General features: G+C 37.1%; 1 protein-coding gene across 1 annotated transcript in view; it reads right to left on the bottom strand.

Annotated features, from left to right (window-relative positions):
* The window catches only part of LOC127466875 (uncharacterized), a 242,078-nt gene that overhangs the window by 218,960 nt on the left and 1,819 nt on the right, over positions 1–21,299 (bottom strand). The window contains exon 3 of the mRNA XM_051778225.1: positions 9,881–10,352. Coding sequence (XP_051634185.1) covers positions 9,881–10,352 — 472 coding nt within the window. The remainder of the gene's footprint in view (positions 1–9,880; positions 10,353–21,299) is intronic.

The following is a 21,299-nucleotide window of genomic DNA, read 5'->3' as shown; positions in this document are numbered from 1 at the left end:
GATATGTAGATGTGGCACCTGGGGACATGATTTAGTGGTGGAATTGGCAGTGATTTACACTTTGATTTACATTCTATGGGAATACTAGAGGGAAGTAGAATGATACCCATTCTAATTTTTTTTCTTTATCTGTACCTAACAAATCTATAAAATCTTACACAAATCTCCACTGGTGAATAATACAGTCTTCTGTTTGCTTGCCTTTGGCACATGTTTTGTATTCTTTCAATGATAGTTCATATGGTATTTTATTCCTGAAAGGAGGTTTCTTTAAATAGCAAGTGAAACTAGTTTTTACAATAATGTGAAGAACTACTGGAAGCAAATTGAAAGTTTCCCAGCCAGGAAAAGCTATACATAAAAAAACCCAAGATCACATCACCCCGACACAAAAATGCCTCATTACCTGTATTTTCTGAGCACAGTCAAAATAGCCCCCTCTTTGCCAAACTGGGATGTACTGTCTGCCATCTTCTGACATCAGAACCACAGTAATTATTTGTTTCAGCTTTAATCTCTGTAGGAGTCCTTGATAAGTGAGCTTGTAGGATCAGTGATGAGTTACAGATACTTGTTTTGCTGTATCCCTTGGAAAAACTCTTTAACTCTTAGAAGACTCTTAGAAGATATTAAGAAAGTTAGTAAGCATGGTCATTATTAATACAGATGAACTATGTGGTTCTAAATATTTGAAATTACAGATTTTTTTTTTTGCAGTTTAAATAGATATTTTTTTTTGTAGATGCAGAAATCAAAAGGACTGATGTTAAGAAAATGGTAAAATTTTGGTTGTCATAACAACTGAGCTCACTGAGTAGAGAAGCCAGAAAAAGATAATTATTTTTTTTTCTCAATGTGCAAAACCTTTAGGGTAGTTTTGTTCAGTCAAATAACAGTGAATCCAAACCTAAAAAAGAAGGAAAATAAAATAATACAGGGAATAAACATATATGGTAAAGCCAATAGCCTAAATTCTAAATCTGACAAAACTCCTTTCGATTATGGAATTATGATTAAGATTTTAAAGATTTTATTCTGAGAGCCTGTACAAACTTATTTTGGAACCAAAGGACAGAAAAATCTGACAGTGTGAGCCTGTTTCATTAAAGAATCAGGTGCTGCCTCCACTGAAATGATTTATCACTTTATCCAGACAAAGGGTCTTGAATTTAGTATTGACTGGGGGTCTTGTCCTCAGATGAGGTAAATTATCTTGACTGTACTGACTTTACTGTCAGAATGCAAATTTACCCTCAGAGAAGTTGAGTCATCACCTACATATCTACTTAATTTTGTACCAAATCTTTGCTCAAAAAATAATAATAAAAACATCTGAATTCAGCAGGAATCATTGATTTCCTGTAATAAATGACTGCAGGTATGCCTACAGTTTTCATATAACTTGTTTTCTTCTGTGACTCCATTCCCACTGAAAATTAGTCCAAATTTGGCCACTGGGCTCCATGCCAACACCTAAAACAATAATCAACCTTTAATAATACACCAAAGAAAAACTGTGCATGCTTTTTTTTTTCAGTAGACAATTTAGTAGTGCATTAAACTGGGTTATAACACATACCATAAATTGTCCCATTGCTGTATCTTGCTCTCTCACTGTTACAAGTGAACATCATTCCTGCCTGTGGCTCTGCTGTTCCATGTATAGAGCACAGTGGATTTACAGAACTGCAGCTTTTCCTGCTCTGATAGTGCCAGCCAGGCTGCACTGCATGTTGTGTGACAGAGCAGCTGAGCTCTCTACAACAGTTTTATCCCCAATAGGGGAGACCTGAGGCACCCCAAATATTGCATTATACGCACAGGCTGTCGGTTACTCATTACTTTTCCAAATGCTGATCACGCAAGCTGAATTTCCTCTGTCTCAGGCAGAATTCTAATGGGTATTTAGTTACTCTTCTTACGTAATCTACTTCTCAATAAGTCTTTCTGTGATTACTGTGGCAGCTAACAATACATAATGACTCAACATGGTACCACAGAGATGACTCAACAGATCTGCTAAGGCAACTGCCACTCCATCAAGGTAATGTACATTATCCCCTTCATCATCCCACCTAAATAAATATAAATTACTCACTTCCTTATTTTTCCATCCCCTGAGTCTGTTTCTTTAAGTCCCTCGCTCACAATATCACAAAAAATATTTATGCTGAATTATTTTTGTTGCCAAATACATACTTGCTACTTCAAATCTCAGTATATCCCTCTGTGAGATCACTCATGCATCATCTCACCTCATTTAGTACAGGGAAAATAATTTTTTTTAGAAAATAAATGCCAGCAATTTTCTTCAGAGAAAAAAAAAGCTATCTGGTACAGGTATATTTTATATACCTACAAGAACTGAAATATAAATGCTCTTCACTAGGTTTAACATGAATGAAAAGGAAACAGCATATTCTTTGATCTTACTTGGGGGAATATCCAAAAAGTGGAGCAGTCACTAACAGCCAGGGCCCAGGAATGATCATGGATGATAGCTTTTATTTTCAGCTGATATTGTAAGACAGCACATATTTGGAGGTTTTATTGCCTTCTGGACAACCGTTTGAGGTGGGTGGATTCTCAGATGTTTGAGATTTATGATAGAAAAAACACATTTACAGAGTAAAAGTAAACTTTAAAGATAAGATTTAAGAAAAAAAAAAAAAAGGGTTAAATTAGTAGCTACCGAAAATATGCTAGCAGAGGAAAGGAAAGGTAGTCATACTTCATTTTCAGGTCTTCTAAAGATATTATTAGATACTCTATTGATTACTGAGCAAGACATCAAAGCAAACCCCCAGCATTATTCCCATTACTTCCTTTAGATTAAATTTATAGTTGGCTAAATTTCAGTGTGGGAATTCCTGATTTAAACTTACTCGAAAAAATTTCACCATACTTCATTTTTCTCTACTTTGCTGTTTGAGTTGATTTATAACTCTTACTTCATTTTTTGACAGATATTTGACACAAACAAAGGGAATTAATTTTCCATTTGAAGCCAGGTAACACCTGAAAAGCGAATTTAAGCAATATAAAGAGTTAAGCACAAAATATAGATGCAAGCTTTAGCAAAGCACATAGAATTCAGTATTAGGAAAGCGGAGACAATAAATTCACTGAGGTACAGGACACCCTGACACAGAAGAACATAAACATGAACAGAAAATGCTAGCACACAAAAAAAAAAAAAAAAAAGGCATATGGAGAGGAAACCAAAGAGATAAAGAGAGGGACAAGCCAAGAAATTAGGTATTAGTGCCAAATACCAAAACTCCCTGCCAAATTCATAAGGAAGCTACCCAAATTAGGAAAGGTTCAAAAGTTTAGGAGGATGATGATGAAAAGGACATGAGGTTCATGATGAAGAAAGACCGGAACTCCCACCGAAGTTCTCCCCAAAATTAAGGACCACGCCTATAACTCCGCCTCAACTCCACCTGTTATGAATATTAAAAGCAGATGTTGCAATGTAATGAATATTCATAATATATGATGTAATTGCTTAGTAAAAGGTGTATAAAAGTTGGATTGTGTGTTTCTCGAGTTGGAGCAGTTTGTCCAGGGCGACCTGGCTGCTCCCCGGCCGTGAAATAAATACCTCCTGCTTATAGACTGAAATTCTGTCTCTGAGCAGTCTCTCCGCGCCTTGTTTTGGGGCATAAATTGGCATCACATTTAGAATATGACAGCTTTGCCATTGTTTTCAGTGGGGACAGATATTTATGTATATTTTGAACTTAAATTCAGTAAAGGAAGTAGTACTTTTGAGGTACCAAGATTAACATGCCTCTCAGCTCTTCCTTCATCATCTAATCAGTGAATGGCTTCGGTCATAGCACTGTGTTACATTTACAAAGCATTTTGGATAGTTCCTAAATTAATATTTACAGTGTTCTACCCGCTATTCTGTTCATTCATAATTGAGGATACTAATAGGTAAATCAGCAGTATAAAGCAACTGTCAACAGAGAATTTATACTGCAATTAGTTTCTATTTATTGCTATGAAAAGTTTGGAGGACATCTTACACAAATGTATATTTTGTATGTGCAGCTGCTAGTATAATAACGAAGGACTCTATTCATTATTTTTCCAATCTAATTAGGGAACACAAATATTTATTTTATCAACAAAATTGCAGGATAAGTCAAAGCAGCACAGGTAGATTGAAAACACTGTAGATTAATTACTTTAATTTCAGAAGGGCATCTGGTTCAATATGCTAAAAGTAAACCAACAATCCACACTGTAACCGATGCTGGTAATTGTTGTTGAACTTTCTATAAAACAGGTTCAGTGCTGTATTACCAATTTATTTCATAGAGAAGTGTGCACAAAAAATCTTAAGTTGTTAATGTTAGAAGACACTGATCTCTGTCAGAGGACTTGCTGCTGGGTCTGGGAGGACAGATGAGGACCAGTTGGTGCTACAGTCTCAGCTACGCCAACCAGTATGGAAGGAACCAGTTCCATTGCCAACACTCATGGACATAAGCATTTGCAATAATTAGAATTCATTCACAAAAACATATGTTGAAGGACTGGGTTATGATCTGTCAGATATTTCTTATAAAGGCTTGTTAAGAAGGATCATAAACTATTGGTATTACACATATCACTGTAGCAATTTAAAAGATGAAAGTTCAATTTAAGCTCATCACTGATGCTGTTTTTACAATCAGTCAGGTTACATTACTTGCTTGTACTAGACAGTTTGAAAACGGATGGTAAGATGAATCCCTCTCAAAATGAGCAAACATGGAGGACTAAAATATACAGTCTTTTTTCAGTATGTATTTAGAAAAATTTCTATACATATTAAATGGTAAAAACTTGCAACTGAGTTTGTCTAAAGATAAGACTGATCACGATTTTACACTGTAAGAAAGCATTTTCAACTGCTTCTTAGTTCACCTTAATGATGTAAGCTTCCCATGAATATTTTTGAATTTTCAACCAAGAAACAATTGACATGTCTAAAATTAAATTTACAAAATTATATCCCATCCTCCCTACATATAAGTTAGTTAAGATGTTTTTAACAGATCCCTATTGCCTTCTTTAATAAAAGCTATATAATATTGCACTATGTTGGTTAGTCTTGGGTCAGTCAAGAATATGATTGGATTTGCCCAGTTTATAAATCTCTAGTGGTTAACTGGGTTATCACATTTTGTAACTTTGAGCACTTGAATGTACAACAATGTTATTTCATAAATTGAAGTTTTCCTGCCCCATCAGTCAAAATGTTAATGACAGTTTCAATTATTTAAATTGTAAAACAATGTAAGTACTAGTGGTTGTTTCTAAATTTCTTATGATAGAACTGATGAATATCTGTCTCAGACATGTAATTGCAATAGTATCTATGTCATAGACTTTTGAAAGTTGTTCAGTTTTGATTTAAACTACAACAAATGATATAGGGCTCATTTGTGTAATTAATTGTCCTTAATTAAACTTTTATGTTTCAATATTAATCTGAATTCCTGCAGCTTCATTTTTCAAACATTAGATTTCATTATAGCCTATTCCATTGGAGTATTAACCATTATTATAAATCTCTCCTTCCTGAGATGCTATGTCATCCAGTTCATTCAAACATTAATTTTTCAATTTCATATATGAAGGTCCTCCATGTTTGCAAAGTATAGAACTTGAAAATGCAATGTAGAAGAAGCTGTCTATTTTTCTGAAGGGGTTGAAAATCATCAATTACTCAATTACATTGTATTTTCAAGAAGGGAAACATCTTACAAATCATAAATAATTCTTGACAAAAGAATATAAAACAGTACAATAGCAAGATTTTACTTGCTAAGGCACCAGTGCAGATTGGCCTCCAAAAGTGGAAGAAGAGTCTAATTACAAATCAGAAAATGTCTAGACAAAATTGGAGGAGTTGCTGATTCTTTATTCTGATGTGAGAGTCAGACCAAAAACCTCTAACAGGGAATGGAGTGGTTGTCCAATTGCCAGGGATACAAGTAAACTACCTCTGTATTTAACTCAGTTTTGTTTTTACATTTCATTATGATATATGCCTACTTATGGAGGCTGTTTTCACCTATTTTGTCTATAAATTTTGTATGTTTTTTATGTCTCAATTTCAGAAAAAAAAAAAAAAAGCAGGTGACACTGGATTTTGTTGTTGCTGGTCCCTTGAAACACAGCTAATATAATCCATTTTGAAAGTTTACCCTGGGTTGGTGTCTGAGCCTAGGAAATAAGTAAACCTCTAAATAGAATATTATACAGAGATGTTTTATGAAACACAACATTTATTGCATTTTGAAGCAATGTGATACCAAGTCTTATCAGTACACCTGAATTTATTGATGTAAGTCAGGTGTAATTAAGGATAAAAAAAAAGAACTGTTCCTGTTCTGTAGTCAACATGTCTGGTGATCATCCACACACACAGTGGTCAACTCTGACCTGGTAGTTTGCTTTTATATGTGAATTTACTTGACAGCTATTAATGTTGACCCCTGCAGCAGTGAGGTCTCCTCTTTAATTAGGTGGGGTTTTATTACCACCAAACCCTACAACAGTAGGCTTTGCCATTTTCCTTTCTTACCGTTAGATTTGATAAAACAACTGTATCATTACTAGTATTTCACTTGTTGAGGAAGAAAAAATTGTCATTTTAACTACAGAGACATTGCTTGTAAGTGCACCTTCCAGTCCCTCCTGACTTTGAGGCACATACAACTTCATAGGAAGAAACAAGGAAAGCAGCAAGCAGCAAATGGTTGAAAGTCCAGAAAGTCAGAAAAAAACCTCCTAAAATTGGTATTACCTGACTATCTAATAAATATCCATTGGCAGCTGATACATTTTCCAAACATTAAACTATCTGCTATTTGATTTTATATTTATCTCTAAACAAGACAAATCTGTTAGTGTCATGACGTTACCGAGAGCAACCTGAGTGAGAGTGCCATCTCTTGAAAAGGTTACTACCTTTCACCTGTTTTCCTTATGTGAAAATACTGCAAATGACTGGTCATATACGCTAATAATAGGAAGCTATTTTTATTCATAACAGGAGGGCTGTGAAAGAGTATAATATTGAAGAATCTAAAAATATCAGCTTTTTCACTGTGGCCTTGTAATTTCCCCTATTTTAAGGCAAAAAAATGGTCAAACTGCTCTCTAAGAACGAAATCTGACTGTAGAGCACAATGGAGTGTTCCTCCAGCAAGATCAAACCAACCACACTTTGACATCCACACACTGCTATGGTGCTGGAAATAGTTTTTACAAATTTTCCTTGGGTATAACACTATGCTGATACAACTGCTTTGTTTCCTTTTCACAGAACCAGCTGTGCTGAAACTCTCTCGAAGTCTCTGGACTGCACACATTTTTGCAGTGTCTGCAGCTGAGACTCCACAAGCAGTGGAGACCTGGCAGTGACTACTGGAGTCTGAAGATAACAGTGAAAGCCTGACACAGTTTTTAGATTGGTTAGTTTTCCTGTTAAGAACTGGAACATCTTAAATGTTAAATGTGTTTTCCAAAATATTTCCGCGTTTTCCAAAATATTTCCAGGTAAATGCTAAAATTGGTTGAAATTTAAAGCAGAATCCCAAAAAAAGAAAGGGAAAATGCTAAATATTTCTGCTTTCTGTTCCTGTTTCTTGGTAAGCCAGACACATGTTATACCTCACACTTTAATAACATAGTGAAAGGATAAAAACTAAAAAATTACCATGTGTTCCTCTCTAACAGGTCAGTGCTGCCAGACACGAGTTTGTACACCCAGTATTGCCCTTGCAGGCTGTTTGAGCTCAGCCTGTCTACAGAGGCTATTGTTTCCTGGAGCAGAAGAGAGAAGGTCATTCAATGAAGGAACCTGTGCAGCTTCTCTGCCTGCCATTAGTGGCATGACATCGCTGCAAAAGAGAAATTTTTTTCAGAAGTGTGAGCCAGCTACTTCCCAAACATCTGGAAGCCCAAAGATGTTGCATGTAACGATGCCAATGACTGATGTACAGGACAAGACAAACCCTTTCAGCCCCAGCTGAATCCCTGCAGCTGATTGCAGTAGTAGTAGGTTTGGCATTTTGCAAACATGCCAGCAGTATGGACTCTCATATAAATTTAACTTTGAGTTTTACTAAAGGACTGCTTTCCTATATGTTTTATGCTAAAAAAGGCCTTATATTATCCTAAATCATAAATATTTAAAGCAGACATGATCTAAATTTTTGGTTCTCATTTTTTGTTCAAAAATACAATGAGAAATAGCATATGAGATTGAGACAGAAATGAAAAAGGTCATGGAAAAATGATGTGAACTGAAGGGTGATGAAGCACATATTGGTTTATTGTCTAGGAAATGTCAGTACCAATAACATCTCTTCTTTGAATTCCAGTAGGAGAGCAGTGACACAGATGTTGGTTGGCATATGTGCCACAGACATATTCTACTGTGTTCCTTCGGTTCAAAAGAATTAACAGAGAAACATATTCCTTTTCATGTTTTACAGGAGGATAAGCAGAAGCGAAGTGACTTAGGCATGGCCACACTCAGGATTATTGTCTGAGTTTTGAAGTATAAGAGTTGTACCATTACCAGGGGAATCTTCCTCCTTTTCATAAAACAAATAATCATCATCATGGCTAGGCTTCGCGAACAAAGATTTGGGAAGGGCTCTACCCGCATTTGCTACAGGCGCACTGGTGGTTAAAAAGGCAGAAAGACTCCTTAGGTGGTATCGGCAAGACACGATTCTTTCTGTGTTGTCTTTTCTCCTTGAGAGTGATCCTGCATGTGTTCTCAAAAGCATCAGCAGCGTTATAGATAGTGTGTCTCCAAGCCTCCCAATTGGAGGCCAGAGTTGACCAGTTATGTTGATCAATATGGCCAAGGCTGAGATGTTGTTTCAGGGAGTCCTTGTATCTTTTCTTTGGGGCTCCTCTCTTGTGGCAACCAGTGGCAAGTTCACCACAGAGTACGATCTTGGGAGGCGGTGGTCCTTCATCCTTGAGACATGTCCTGACCAGCGCAGCTGTGTTCTCAGCAACATGGCCTCAATACTTGTGACTGCTGCCTGTTCTAGAACAGACGTGTTAGTCACATAATCTGACTGGTGGATGTTTAGGATTGTACAGAGACAGCATTGATGGAAGCGTTCTAAGAGCCTCAGGTGGTGATGGTAGATGACCCATGATTTGGAACCATATAAGAGAGTAGACAGTACAATGTCTCTGTAAACACTGATCTTGGTACTTTTCTTCTAGTGTTTATTACACCATACTCTTTTGTGGAGTTTTCCAAAAGCACTCTATGCCTTTGCTAACCTGTTGTCTATCTCTCCATCAATCTCACCATCCGAGGAGATGAAGCTACCTAGGTAATTAAACTGCTGGACTGATTTGAGCAGTGATTTGCCAGTGGTGATGTGGGGATGATGGAAGACTTCCTGAAGTGCAGGTTGATAGAGAACTTCTGTCTTCTTTAAGCTGACTCCCAGCCCAAAGAGCTCGGCAGCATCTGCAAAGCAGGATGTTAAACGCTGCAGAGCTGCTTCTGTGTGGGTGACAGGGGCGGCGTCATCAGCATAAAACAGCTCCTGGACAAGATGATTTAAGGTCTTGGTGTGGGCCTTCAGTCACCTGAGGTTGAAAAGGCTTCCATCAGTATGGTATCGGATGTAGATACCGTCCTGATCATCGAGGTCTTCCATGGTACTTTGGAGCATCATGCTGAAAAAGATTGTGAATAGGGTTGGTGCTAGCACGCAGCCTTGTTTCACACCATTCGTTATTAGAAAGGGTTCAGAAAGTGCATTGCCATATCTGACTTGGCCACACTGATCCTCATGGAGTGAGATGATCATTTTAAGGAACTTGGGACAACCTAAACGTTCCAAAATCTGCCATAGACCTTTTCTGCTCACAGTATCGAAAGCCTTGGTGAGGTCAACAAAGGTTACATAAAGACCTTTGTTCTGTTCCCTACTCTTCTCTTGCAGTCGTCTGAGAACAAATACCATGTCTGTGGTGCTCCTGTTGGCTCTGAAACCACACTGGCTTTCAGGTAGAATTCCTTCTGTTATAGCAGGTATTAGTCTGTTCAAAAGTATTCTTGCCAGGATTTTGCCAGCAATGGAGAGCAGAGTAATACCACGGTAATTTGAACAGTCTGGTTTATCTCCTTTCTTCTTATACAAGGTGATGATGACTGCATCACGAAGGTCTGATGGTAGTTTGCCTAGTTCCCAACAGCGCACCACAAACTCGTGAAATTTAGCAAGGAGTGCTTGTCCCCCATGTTTCCAGATTTCAGGTGGAATTCCATCAACCCCAGCTGCCTTGCCAGTTTTCACCTGCTATATGCCCTAACTGATGCGACCCGTTAGGAAAGAGGGTTCGACCACCTCAGAGTAGAGGCAAAAATGGTCCTTTATTGAGGGGAGAATCAGATTTAAATAGGGTCAGGAGGGAAGGTACTGGAAAAAGGGGAGGAGTTTGGGAGGATCATGCAAATACAAACCAATGGAGGGAGAATAAGGGTGGAGATATTCAAACAAGGGATTACTAATGAATTCGATACTGCAATGCAGCATTTTTGAACCAATCATGAACAAGGGCGTGGGTTGAGGTACTAAACACTGAGGGACATGTGGTAAACTGACAATCAAAGGGATATTATAAGGCAATAACATTCCAAACATTCAACATTAACATTACTGATGAGTATAAAGTACTTTAACAATCCGACTCATTAAACAAAGGTAGAAAAGGTGCATTCTTCTGGTGTTCCAAGAATTTCCTTGCATATTTCTATATTTGCCTTCCATTGCTTGTAGACACAATCTTCCACAGCACACTTCTCCTGGTCTCCCACACCTAACCATTTTAATGGGGAAGTAGCTTGTGTGCCCCTATGAGGTTGCAAGCTATGCTGGTGATGGTACATGCCTTCAGCAGAGTCTCCCATGCTGGAGGGGTCAAAACTGAAGGGTCAAAACAAATAATGGTGCAGTGCTAAAGAACATGAGAGAGAAGATCACAGAAACAGTTTTTCCTCTGTTACTGGAGCACTTGATATTAAATATATAGTAATAATAAAACCACATCAAAACAGTGGCATATTTTCAGGAAAAAAATTAGATAAATAACCCCTCACTCTGCATCATAGATATAATGCTATTAGAGAGCATCCAGATGAGGGCTACAAAGATGGTGACAGCTCTAGAGGGGAAGCCATAAGAAGGGTGGCTGTCATCACTTGGTCTGTTCAGCCTGGAGAAGAGGACACTGATGGGAGACCTCACTGCAGTTACAACTTCCTTGTGAGGGGAAGAGGAGGGGCAGGTACTGATCTCTTCTCTCTGGTGACAAGTGACAGGACCCGAGGGAATGGACTGAATTTGTATCAGAGGAGGTTTAGGTTGGATATTAGGAAAAGATTCTTCACCCAAAGGGTGGTTGGGCACTGGAACAGGGAAGTGGTCACAGCACCAATCGTTCCAGAGTTCAAGAAGTATTTGGACAACACTCTCAGGCACATGGTGTATTTCTTGGGGTTGTCCAGTTCAGGACCAGGAATTGAATTTCAGCAAACCTTGTGGGTGCCTTACAACTCAGGATATTCTATGACTCCATCTAGTTTTATTAGAGTGTGTCAGTATTCTCCAGAGTAATATAAATCTTCTGTAAAGAAAGGCAAAGAAATGTGCAGCAGGTGCACAAGGAGAAAAAGTTCCTTTGCTGTATCTCAGCAAAAGTTTCTGAAACCTTGCAGTACTGATGATTCTGCATGAAATTCAGGTGATGAGTGATAAGAGTAAACCTGCAGAGGAGATGGCAGTGGGTTAGCATGAGAGGAAGTCCAACAAGCGCAAAGACATATTAAAAGAAAATGTCAAGGAGTGCACTAAAAGCAATTCTACAGACCCACTAGTAATTAGAAGATATGGAAAAGCTCCTTGATTCATCAGGGTGGAAACACAGCTGTACAGGTGATCTGCACAGAGTCCTCCATATTTTGGTGTTTTCAACTGTTCTGCATTGAATTATATTTCATGCCCATGATCATTTGGATCCATTTGTTGGAATAACGTCCTGGCTTAGATGACAGACTTTCTTTTTAACAGGGGAATGGCATCAGGGTTATGTTGCTCTGCAAAATAACAGTAATGCAGGTAGACCATTGATGTCCTTTCCTGGTGAAATTTTTTCTTTTATTTAGAGTACAGTGCTGAAGGATGAAACATGATAAAAAGGTATAGAAGAGACACGAGCCCTGTCTCTATCTCTGACACAATGTTTTTTGCACCACTCAGGGAGGTTACATATTATAACTCTCAACATACCATGTAATTTATGATCTTTGCTGTCTCCATAACTGGAACAGAGCATCAAAAGACCTGAAGCTGAATTTTTACTTTATAGATACCCAGGGATTCAGTTCTGCATGTCTGACCTGCCTCATTTGAAAGTGGGAGATGTTACTTTTCCAAAGGTAGTATGGAATTAAATGCTTTAACACTAAGGAACAGAAAAGGCAATGACTTTTTTTTTCTAACATTCATCTCTAGTGTTTTGTATACCAAATGCAGACTGCTAGATTTCTTCCATGTATTGATTGATAATTATTATTATGATCTGAAAAAAATGTGCATCTAAGTAAATGTGATTCAAAGATCCCTGTTATGAAAATGTCTAATACTTGCCTTTTTAACATTCTCCAGAATTAACATCTCTAAAGTGTATTACTATATGAGGTAATAAAGACAGTCCTAACTGTCCTATTTACAGACAGAATCTTGCATGAAAAATGTAAGGTAGAGATTCCTGAGAGTGACTCAATGGCTACTTACTTATCTACAGTCAAATTATTCCTCTTCCAGGGTCTATTTTGGCCTTTTTTCTAGAAAGGAATGTAAACAGGAGCAGTTGTGAAACAACACAGAAGATCTCAGGCAGCTATAGTTAATGTAAAAGGACCTGTTTGGACATTGAAATGAAACATCTGGAACTTAAAATTGGAATTCATATTTAAACACTCTGAATATAATAATGATACCTTCAGCAGTATCTCCTTAGCTAACATTTCTGTCAGGATGGACCAGTTTCACTAATCTTTTTACCTTCAGCGTGTGAGTTTGCAGAAATAATGCTTAATTGTCAACTGGAAAGACTGTGTGTAACTTTGGTTATGGCTTGCACTAGTTACAGATTTGGAGCTTTGTAATAATAAGAATAAGAATAGGGGAAGTCTAGAAATTTGGCATCATATCATTTACAGAATTTTATATATAGTATTAACCAAACTACTGGCCGGTTTTGCATTGATTTTTTTTTAAAGAGTAAAATTGCCAGGCACTCAAAATAATAATAATAAAAAAATCATTTCAGTCTGATAATTTAACTTGAAATCAATACTTGTCAACATAGTTATTTCACAGATTCTTTGATTTCACATTCTACTTCATATGAATTTGTCAGGAGAATGTAGCTCTCTTAGCTACCATTCGTGCTAGTCATTCAATTAGCACACACTGTTTCACATACAGTTTTTCTCAGTACCAGTACATGTTTTCAGCTCAAATTTTGTGTTTGAGAGTTTTTAGCACTGTTGCCAGACCTATGTATAAAATATTTAATCGCTGAAAGTACCAAAATAAAATTGATTCTTTGTTGGGCTGTTATTAACATTAATGCTCCTGAGCTAAAAGGAGATGCTATGGGACATATTTTCGCAGTGAGCTAGATGGCATTTTAATCTTGCAGTCACACTGAGTATAATTGGAGACAGGTGGCTAAAGCTCCACATTCAAAAACCTTATGTTCCCTCCATTCTGATACGCCCAACAAAGCCTTAAATTCAACCCGTAGTATTTTATCAGTTGAACTTTGCAAAATGGAAGACGTCATAGAGTGTAAAGCCTGTGTATTCATTTAGCTAAGACCACATGGATTTCAGGTAGTTTAACATCATACAATGCATGGTTTAAGTATCATGTTTCATAGATTTTGCACTGGTAAATGCCACAATGACCATCTATTCTGACCCCAGCTTTTTCCTGACCACAGTATTTCAGACATTTTTACAGTGGAGAGATGATTACTTCATTTTGCAGAAATAAAGCTGATTCTGGGGAGGATGGTATTTTGCTCAGAAACCTGATTTATATTTTAAAAAGTAGGTAATTTAAAATGAAGCATATATAAGATGATATATAAGAGGAATATGACATTTCAAATCTTTAGGATTTTAAACAGCCAAAATTTGCATTACTTTGCATTGATAATGATTTTGCATTGATTTGTCAGATGTAATATTATGACATTATGCCTCTAACATTGTTCCCTGGCAGACAGTGTGGATTACTGATCTGATTCAAGAAGGTGATTCGTATGTCCTTAACTAAAAAGTGCCTTAAAATCAAACATCTGGATGGAGAATGCTTCCTGTCCTGTGGAACAGTGTCAGGAAATATTTTGGTACAACATTTGCCAATCTTTGGACTCTGAAATTTTTTAAACTACTTAACAAGGGAGACCATGTCCTGCACGTTATTGTTAGATTTATGCCATCTGTTTCTCATAGAAGCAATCAGAGGAGTATAAAGCCAGACTTAAATAATTCAAACATGTGAAAAATTACTTGCATTTGAAACTCTAGCATATGCATTTTAAAAGACCTGCTTTCAATAACCCAGCTTCCTGGACTAGACATGTCTGGTAACTTAGCATTTCTTTATCTAGGTCTGCTGAGACCTCTTTTACCTGTTCTAGAAAACTTACATATTAACATCGCGACGGAAAGCTCTAGACACCTCAATATGAGAATCCAGGAACTTCGTTTATTATAGATTGATAGTAGCTTAATATACACTCTATAATAGGTTCATGAATATTACAGAAATTAGGCTCATTATTGGTACTCAGTTAGGTGGTGATATCATCTTAACTGCTTTCCATTGTTTACACAGGTGGCTCATTAAGTGCCTTTGTTTTGGTAATGCCTAGCTCCTGTTTCTCAGCTCAATTTAGAATACTCAAGGACACTGCCGCTTTCTCACGGCCCTGCTATCTCTAACTTTCTCATGGGCCTAGGGAAACTGCTTATACTTTAGCAGTAGTCTTATACTTTAGCAGCTCATCCATAGCCTTAGCCATGTTCATATGTCCTTGCATTTCTAACCAATCCTCTACAACATATGATTTAAAATGCACTGCAGAGATCTAATTTTAGAGCAACATAGATATACTGTTCCCAAATTTTATATAATAAACTATGATTTAAAGCACTTATCCTGAAGAAAAGGAGACAGGTTAAATTCCTTTTTCAGCCTTGAAGGGATTCAAATCCAGAATACTTCCATGACAGGTTACAATCCCAAACAAATGCTTATTGTTCAGGTCAGGCGAGAAAAACTATTTAGGCAGCATTATAGCCCAAATCTTATGAACAGGGTCTGCAACATCGTACAGGGGATGCTTGGAGTCTCCCGTTCTGGCTCTCAAAGCTCTGAGTAGCAGGTGAGTCTGTATTCCAGAACAGTTCACAGCTGACCTATTACAGTCTAATGTCCCACTGTGCAACAATGCTTAATTTTTTTTCCTGTGTCACATATGAGTAATTCTCTTTGCTGTACAACTGACCTTTTTTAGTGGGAGCAAAGCAGAATAATTCTTTCTGTTTTTTTCATTCCAGAATGAATGAAGCCTACTCTTTAATAGACACAGAATTGTGCCTTTGACTTTCTTCAGGGCTAATAAAGGTATTGCAGTCACTAGTTTTCAAGCAAATGATCTAAGAAATAATTAGTATATATTCAAATAAGATAGTCAACACTTTTTAAAACAGCAAGGACTTTCTAGTCCTTATGGCTCATTGCTATATAATAGAAGAGATTTCACTTTTCCCCCAGCTACCTTTTTCTTCTAATGGCTGGAGTATCTTGGACAGTATTTTTTAGGCATTTCAGCCTTTGTTGGCCACATCTGTAATAGAGCACAAAACATGCTGCTGAAGTGCTACCGGGGTCTGTGGCACAACTATGTCGTGTCCAAACTCATGTGCTTTTCAAACAATGCTTGGTCACTGCTCAGGGGTGAGGAGGAACTGAGGAGCATCCAAAAGAAAGCAGACTGGATGCAGTTATCCTCTTTTTGGTAAGGAGGGAGTAAGCATAGCTGCCTGAACACAAGCCACTCTGTGCCAGTTAGATGGATAGAGGTGCTACCTGTCCTGTGTTCCTGCTGTAGAATTGCAGATGGATGCCTACCTCTGGGCAACAGATTTCTTGCAAGGTGGCCAAGATTCAGAATTCTGGTCATGTAATTTTCATTAGTCTGTATCCTTGTACATCTAGCACAAGTTCAGCCAGGTGAACAGCTCTGTTCCACGAGTCAGAGGGAGCTTGCAAGGTCCTTGCAAGACCTTGTGCCTCTGTGTATCATGTCAACTTTGCTGTTGACAAAAATCCTTGCTCAAGTCCTTTTATGTTGAGAAATGATGATTAGCACCAATTATCTGAAATTGGTGGATTTATGTACTGATTAAAGCACTGCTCAGTATATCTCTAATGAAAGCCTGCTTCAGCAAATTGACTAAAGCAATCTTTTCAAGCTTCCTAAGGATTGACAATGAAAAAAACAAACAAACAAAAGTCAATCAGTTTTAACCCTCACTGGAAGTTCTCTTATCTAAAACCTTCCTTGCTGTCAGAAAGTCATCTATGCAGTAATAAACAGATAGTTCTTTACTAAATTTATTTCAAGACTGTTTGTGTATACTCAATTTATCAGTTCCATAAGGACTCAACACTTTCGTAAAATATACACACGAATAATTTCTAAGGAAGACATATGATTTTTTACTTCAGAGAGGTGGAAACTGAGCCAAAGTACCTGATAATTTTTTCTTTTTATTGAAAAATATACAACGGATTGTACATACATATATTTAGTTTGGAAATGAAAAAGAGCAATTAAGACCTGCTTTGATGTGAAAAACACCCTATGCATTTTATCTCCTAGACAGAGTAAATGTGACCTGGACAGTCTTTGAAGCTCTTAAATAGACAGATCAGCAATTCATAGCTAATCTGCCAGTCATCAAGTACTTTAAACAGAGGTGCAAGAAGGTCTGGGTACATGTGCCTGTGCTACATATAGAGTGGGAAATGGTGTCCTGCACTTGGCAAAACCCAACAGACAATGAGGTGGGTGTGGCATGATGGATAGGGTTAAAATTTAGAGGAGACTCAGAATTCTACGGGTAAAAAGCAGCTGCAACTCCCTGGGTGGACTGCAGTTGACATGCTCCCCATACAAGATAATCATCTACTGAGAGGGATGGAACAGAGAGTGGAACGAAGTGGAGATTATGTGGCCACCCTCCATTCAAATCCCAGCAGAAAGGGGGAACACTGTGGTACTGTGAAGATCATGAGACCGTACAGTAGCTGTCAGCCAAGGGAGAATCAAGGTGTTCTGCTGCTGTGCCAACAATAGTGTGGAAACCCTCTCCTCAGGTGCCAAGCCACAACCACCCCCCTCCCATTAGGTATGGTGAAAGAACTTTACACCAATCAGAAATAAGAGGTATCTGTGACTAAAACCACTCAAGCTCCACCTAAAATACAGAGAAAGGGTATAAAAGTAAGCTGGGGATAGGGACGAAATTGGAGAAAACTCCACCAAAATTTCTGGGACCAATTGATGGGCTGGGTCCATCTTCTTGCCCCACAGGGACATCTTGTCTAAGAAATGTACTCTATGTATGTTAAATGCTGCTTTTAGGACTAGAGCTTTTGTTTCTGCTTACCCTATAATACATCAGTAGATTGCTTCATATTAGAGCTTGCGGTTGCTTAATATAGATGTAGATTGCATTAAAACATATTTTTGCAGTAGACACTATCACCAACAACCTTTGAAACTTATTAATCTGTCACAATTTGTGTTAATAAAAAGCGTTATTCTGCGAACTGTTAAGGTGAGTTGCTGGCAATGGAAAACACCTTGGCAGGACTCACTGAAAGCTCTTCACTCTTTTGAGTCCTCTCTAACAAGGGTGGTCAAAGTACTCTCTGACCTGTGAATCTGCTGGTGAAGGGTCTCATTACGAGATGCTGACTGACTGTGGGACACCAGGGTCTTGACTTTCCTGGGGGTACCAACAGGCAAAAATCTAAACTCCCACCTTTCACATGACAGGTGGGTCACATAGTTAAGGAAGACCTAGATGTCCTTTAGAAAATGAATTTTGTTCCCACTGATTTGTATTGTTTAATTTATAAAGTGTATTTTGACTTTATAATTTTAAATAAAATTTTACATTACTGATATACATAAAGAGTATACTTTATACGAAAAACAAGATGTCATTTTTCATATAAAAAATCCTCACAAATATGGGTTTCAAAGTTAAGCAGGAGAGGAAAATTGGTTACTTTTGTCTTCTGTCAAATGTTGAAGTAAACATATTCCATCAAAACCCATTCCCATTTGAAATCTAGAAGGACTGTACTTTGATTAAAGAAACACTGCACCAAATAAATGTTCATTTAGATCTCATCATCTAGCTCATTTAAATATTCAGTATAAACTGTCCTTCTTCCTTCAATTGCATCAATCATAAAATAAATACAATTAGTTATGTCCCATTAAGAATAGAAAGTTTATAGAAAGCCAATTTTTCTTCATTTTTTCTATTTTGTACCTCTTAAAGATCAGAAGGATGTATTCTTTCATTTTGGAAATATAAAATAAAGGGGGTTGCCAACTCAATGTTTATGCTTAACTTAGGAACACTTCTTCCAACTACAGATGCACTCTAAACTTTATTCAATCATGTTTCAAAATTATAAAAAACAGAGATTGTATTCATTCCAACTATTCATGTTAGAATTTAAAACAAAAATAAAATCTTTTGTGACCCTGGACCCTAAATTCCTGTTCTCCCCTGTATGAATGGAAATTCCCACATATAAAACACAAGAATAATCTTGACTACTGTCCCTACAATGATGAATTTCTTCCATTAAGATTTTTAAGAAATTCAATTACCACTGATCCACATATTCTAATTTTGTAGGATAGGATGCATAGGATACAATAGTATTCCCATCCCCTCATCCTCCCAAATATTAATAAAATTATATATGGAGAACTTATTATCAGATTGGCTAACAGAATTCAGAGCTCGTGATTTCCGGATATAGGTTTTAAATCATACATGAGTTCTCATTCAATAAGCTTCAAGTTCCTGTTCAATTTTGATAAATAAGCCATTATCCCAACTATATTTTGGGATCCTAACAGACTCTGTAACTGGCTGTGTGAACAATCTGTTGTGTACAAATGTTCCTGATATCCGTGCTATTTACATGAGACACAGCAGCCAACAAAGAATGACACTATCTAAGAGACTTTATTATGTTTGTACTTATTAGAAATTTGCAGCCAGTGATGCCATCTTAAGAAGTTTAATTATGTTTACATTCATTAGAGTCGCAAAGCCAGCTCTTCTCCAACTACTAACAATTTACAACTTTTATTACTATTTTCTATCTAGAGGTCTGCCTCATCAAGGTCAAAGCCCTTGCAGAGTCACACTGTATAGCCAGTTCCCCAGAGATGTCCCTAGATGAACATTTGGATAAGTTCCGTAGTCCAGAAGGAACAAGGGCCAATTTTTGAACTCCTGAGATTTTTTCAAAAGTGAAATTAGTACTGTTCTAATGCTAATGTTGCTTAGATGTGAATAGCTTCTACAGAAAATATTTCAATCTTTAATGCTGTTAAGCAACAAATAAACAGAACATGATATTGCACACAGCGTTGTTTCACATACTTGCAAATTTCTTCACGATTGCTGATTATTTTTATGGTGTTACACAATTGTACTTCAGAACTTAACTTTCACTTATAAGTCTAAAACCCTAGGATTCTGTAACAACTTCAGTATGTGCCATCTCTTCACAAATCTCCTTCTACTTCCCACTTGTAATATGATGGTGCCTGGGCTGGGCACAGAAACTGCTCAGAGGAACAGTTATTTCAGAGTTATGCAATCCATTAATTTAACTTTCCTCAGGATATTCTGTCCTCATTTTGGGGACTGCTATGCTGTCTAGAACAGTAACAGTAGTGATTATTAACGATGTACTTTAATTTGCATTAGCTGAGAAGGAAAAGTAGAAAGATTAAAAGAAGTAAGAAAGTTTTAAAAATTTGTCAAAACTTTAACTTCCTGTGTTCTGAATCTCTTTAGCCAGAACATGCATTGTCTCAGCTAAATATTAGGAAGAAACTCCAGAATCATGTATTTGTATGTTAGGAGGAGGTGCTAGAAAGTCTAGTTATCATAGCCAAAAACCTAAGATTCCAAAATAAAGATTATGGGATTCTTTTCAGTCCTTTGATTTATAGTAATGTCTTTTTATTTGCCAAGTACCGAAATTCTTAATATCACAATCCTCATCTATCTAAGAAATATTAGTAAGAATTTACATAATATTGCTAAAAAATATTACATCTTGGGTCTTTCAGGGAATAAAAGCCTCAGTTGTTTCCTAGGGAGCAGCAGTTTCTCTACTAGAATACCTAAGAAGTTCTGCAATACAAGTAAGAAAAATTGAGCTTAATATCAAGTAAACACTCAGAGCTGAGGGACTGGGAGAAGCTAGCTGTGATTCCTGGAGGATGTAGTTTAAACTCAAGGTGCAATAAAAGACAATACATATAATCACCATCTTTTTCTATATTAAAAGTTTGTAAGGAAGTCTTTCTGCCCCATGTATTAGATACAGAATAAATGTATTGACAAAGATAAAACCCTCAGTGAATGTAATTAAATTATCCAGAAAAAGCCATAGTTGCAGCTGGTCCTCCAGTCATGACCCACATTGGAACTTTGACGATCTCTTATCATGGGAGGAACATCCCTGACCCCACTCTGGTTGAATAATTGAATGAAACTTAAAAGTCAAAGCTCTAGGTTAATTATTAAATATCCAATAATAGAATTATTTGGGGTATGTCTACTGCAATAGTACTCACACTGAGTACTACTTGAGGTGAATTATCCACAGACTTTACTCAAGTACATGGTCAGAAGCTCAGCTGATGTCAAAGGGTTCAGAGATTGCTTAGGTTGAGTTCTAAAAAATGGGGATATTTACACAAAACTCAGGAAGAATTATAGCCCGTATATTTAATTTAGAAGCTATAAATTTATTGTCACAGTCTGTCTAGATAGTCTTTTTCTAGATGTAATTCTCTTCGAGATGCAACAAATGCAGAAACTATTG

This window comes from Manacus candei, unplaced genomic scaffold, assembly GCF_025592945.1.
Source record: "Manacus candei isolate 608988 ecotype Guabito, Panama unplaced genomic scaffold, ASM2559294v1 h1tg000011l, whole genome shotgun sequence".
Classification (NCBI taxonomy): domain Eukaryota; kingdom Metazoa; phylum Chordata; class Aves; order Passeriformes; family Pipridae; genus Manacus; species Manacus candei.
This window is presented reverse-complemented; position numbering and strand designations above follow the sequence as displayed.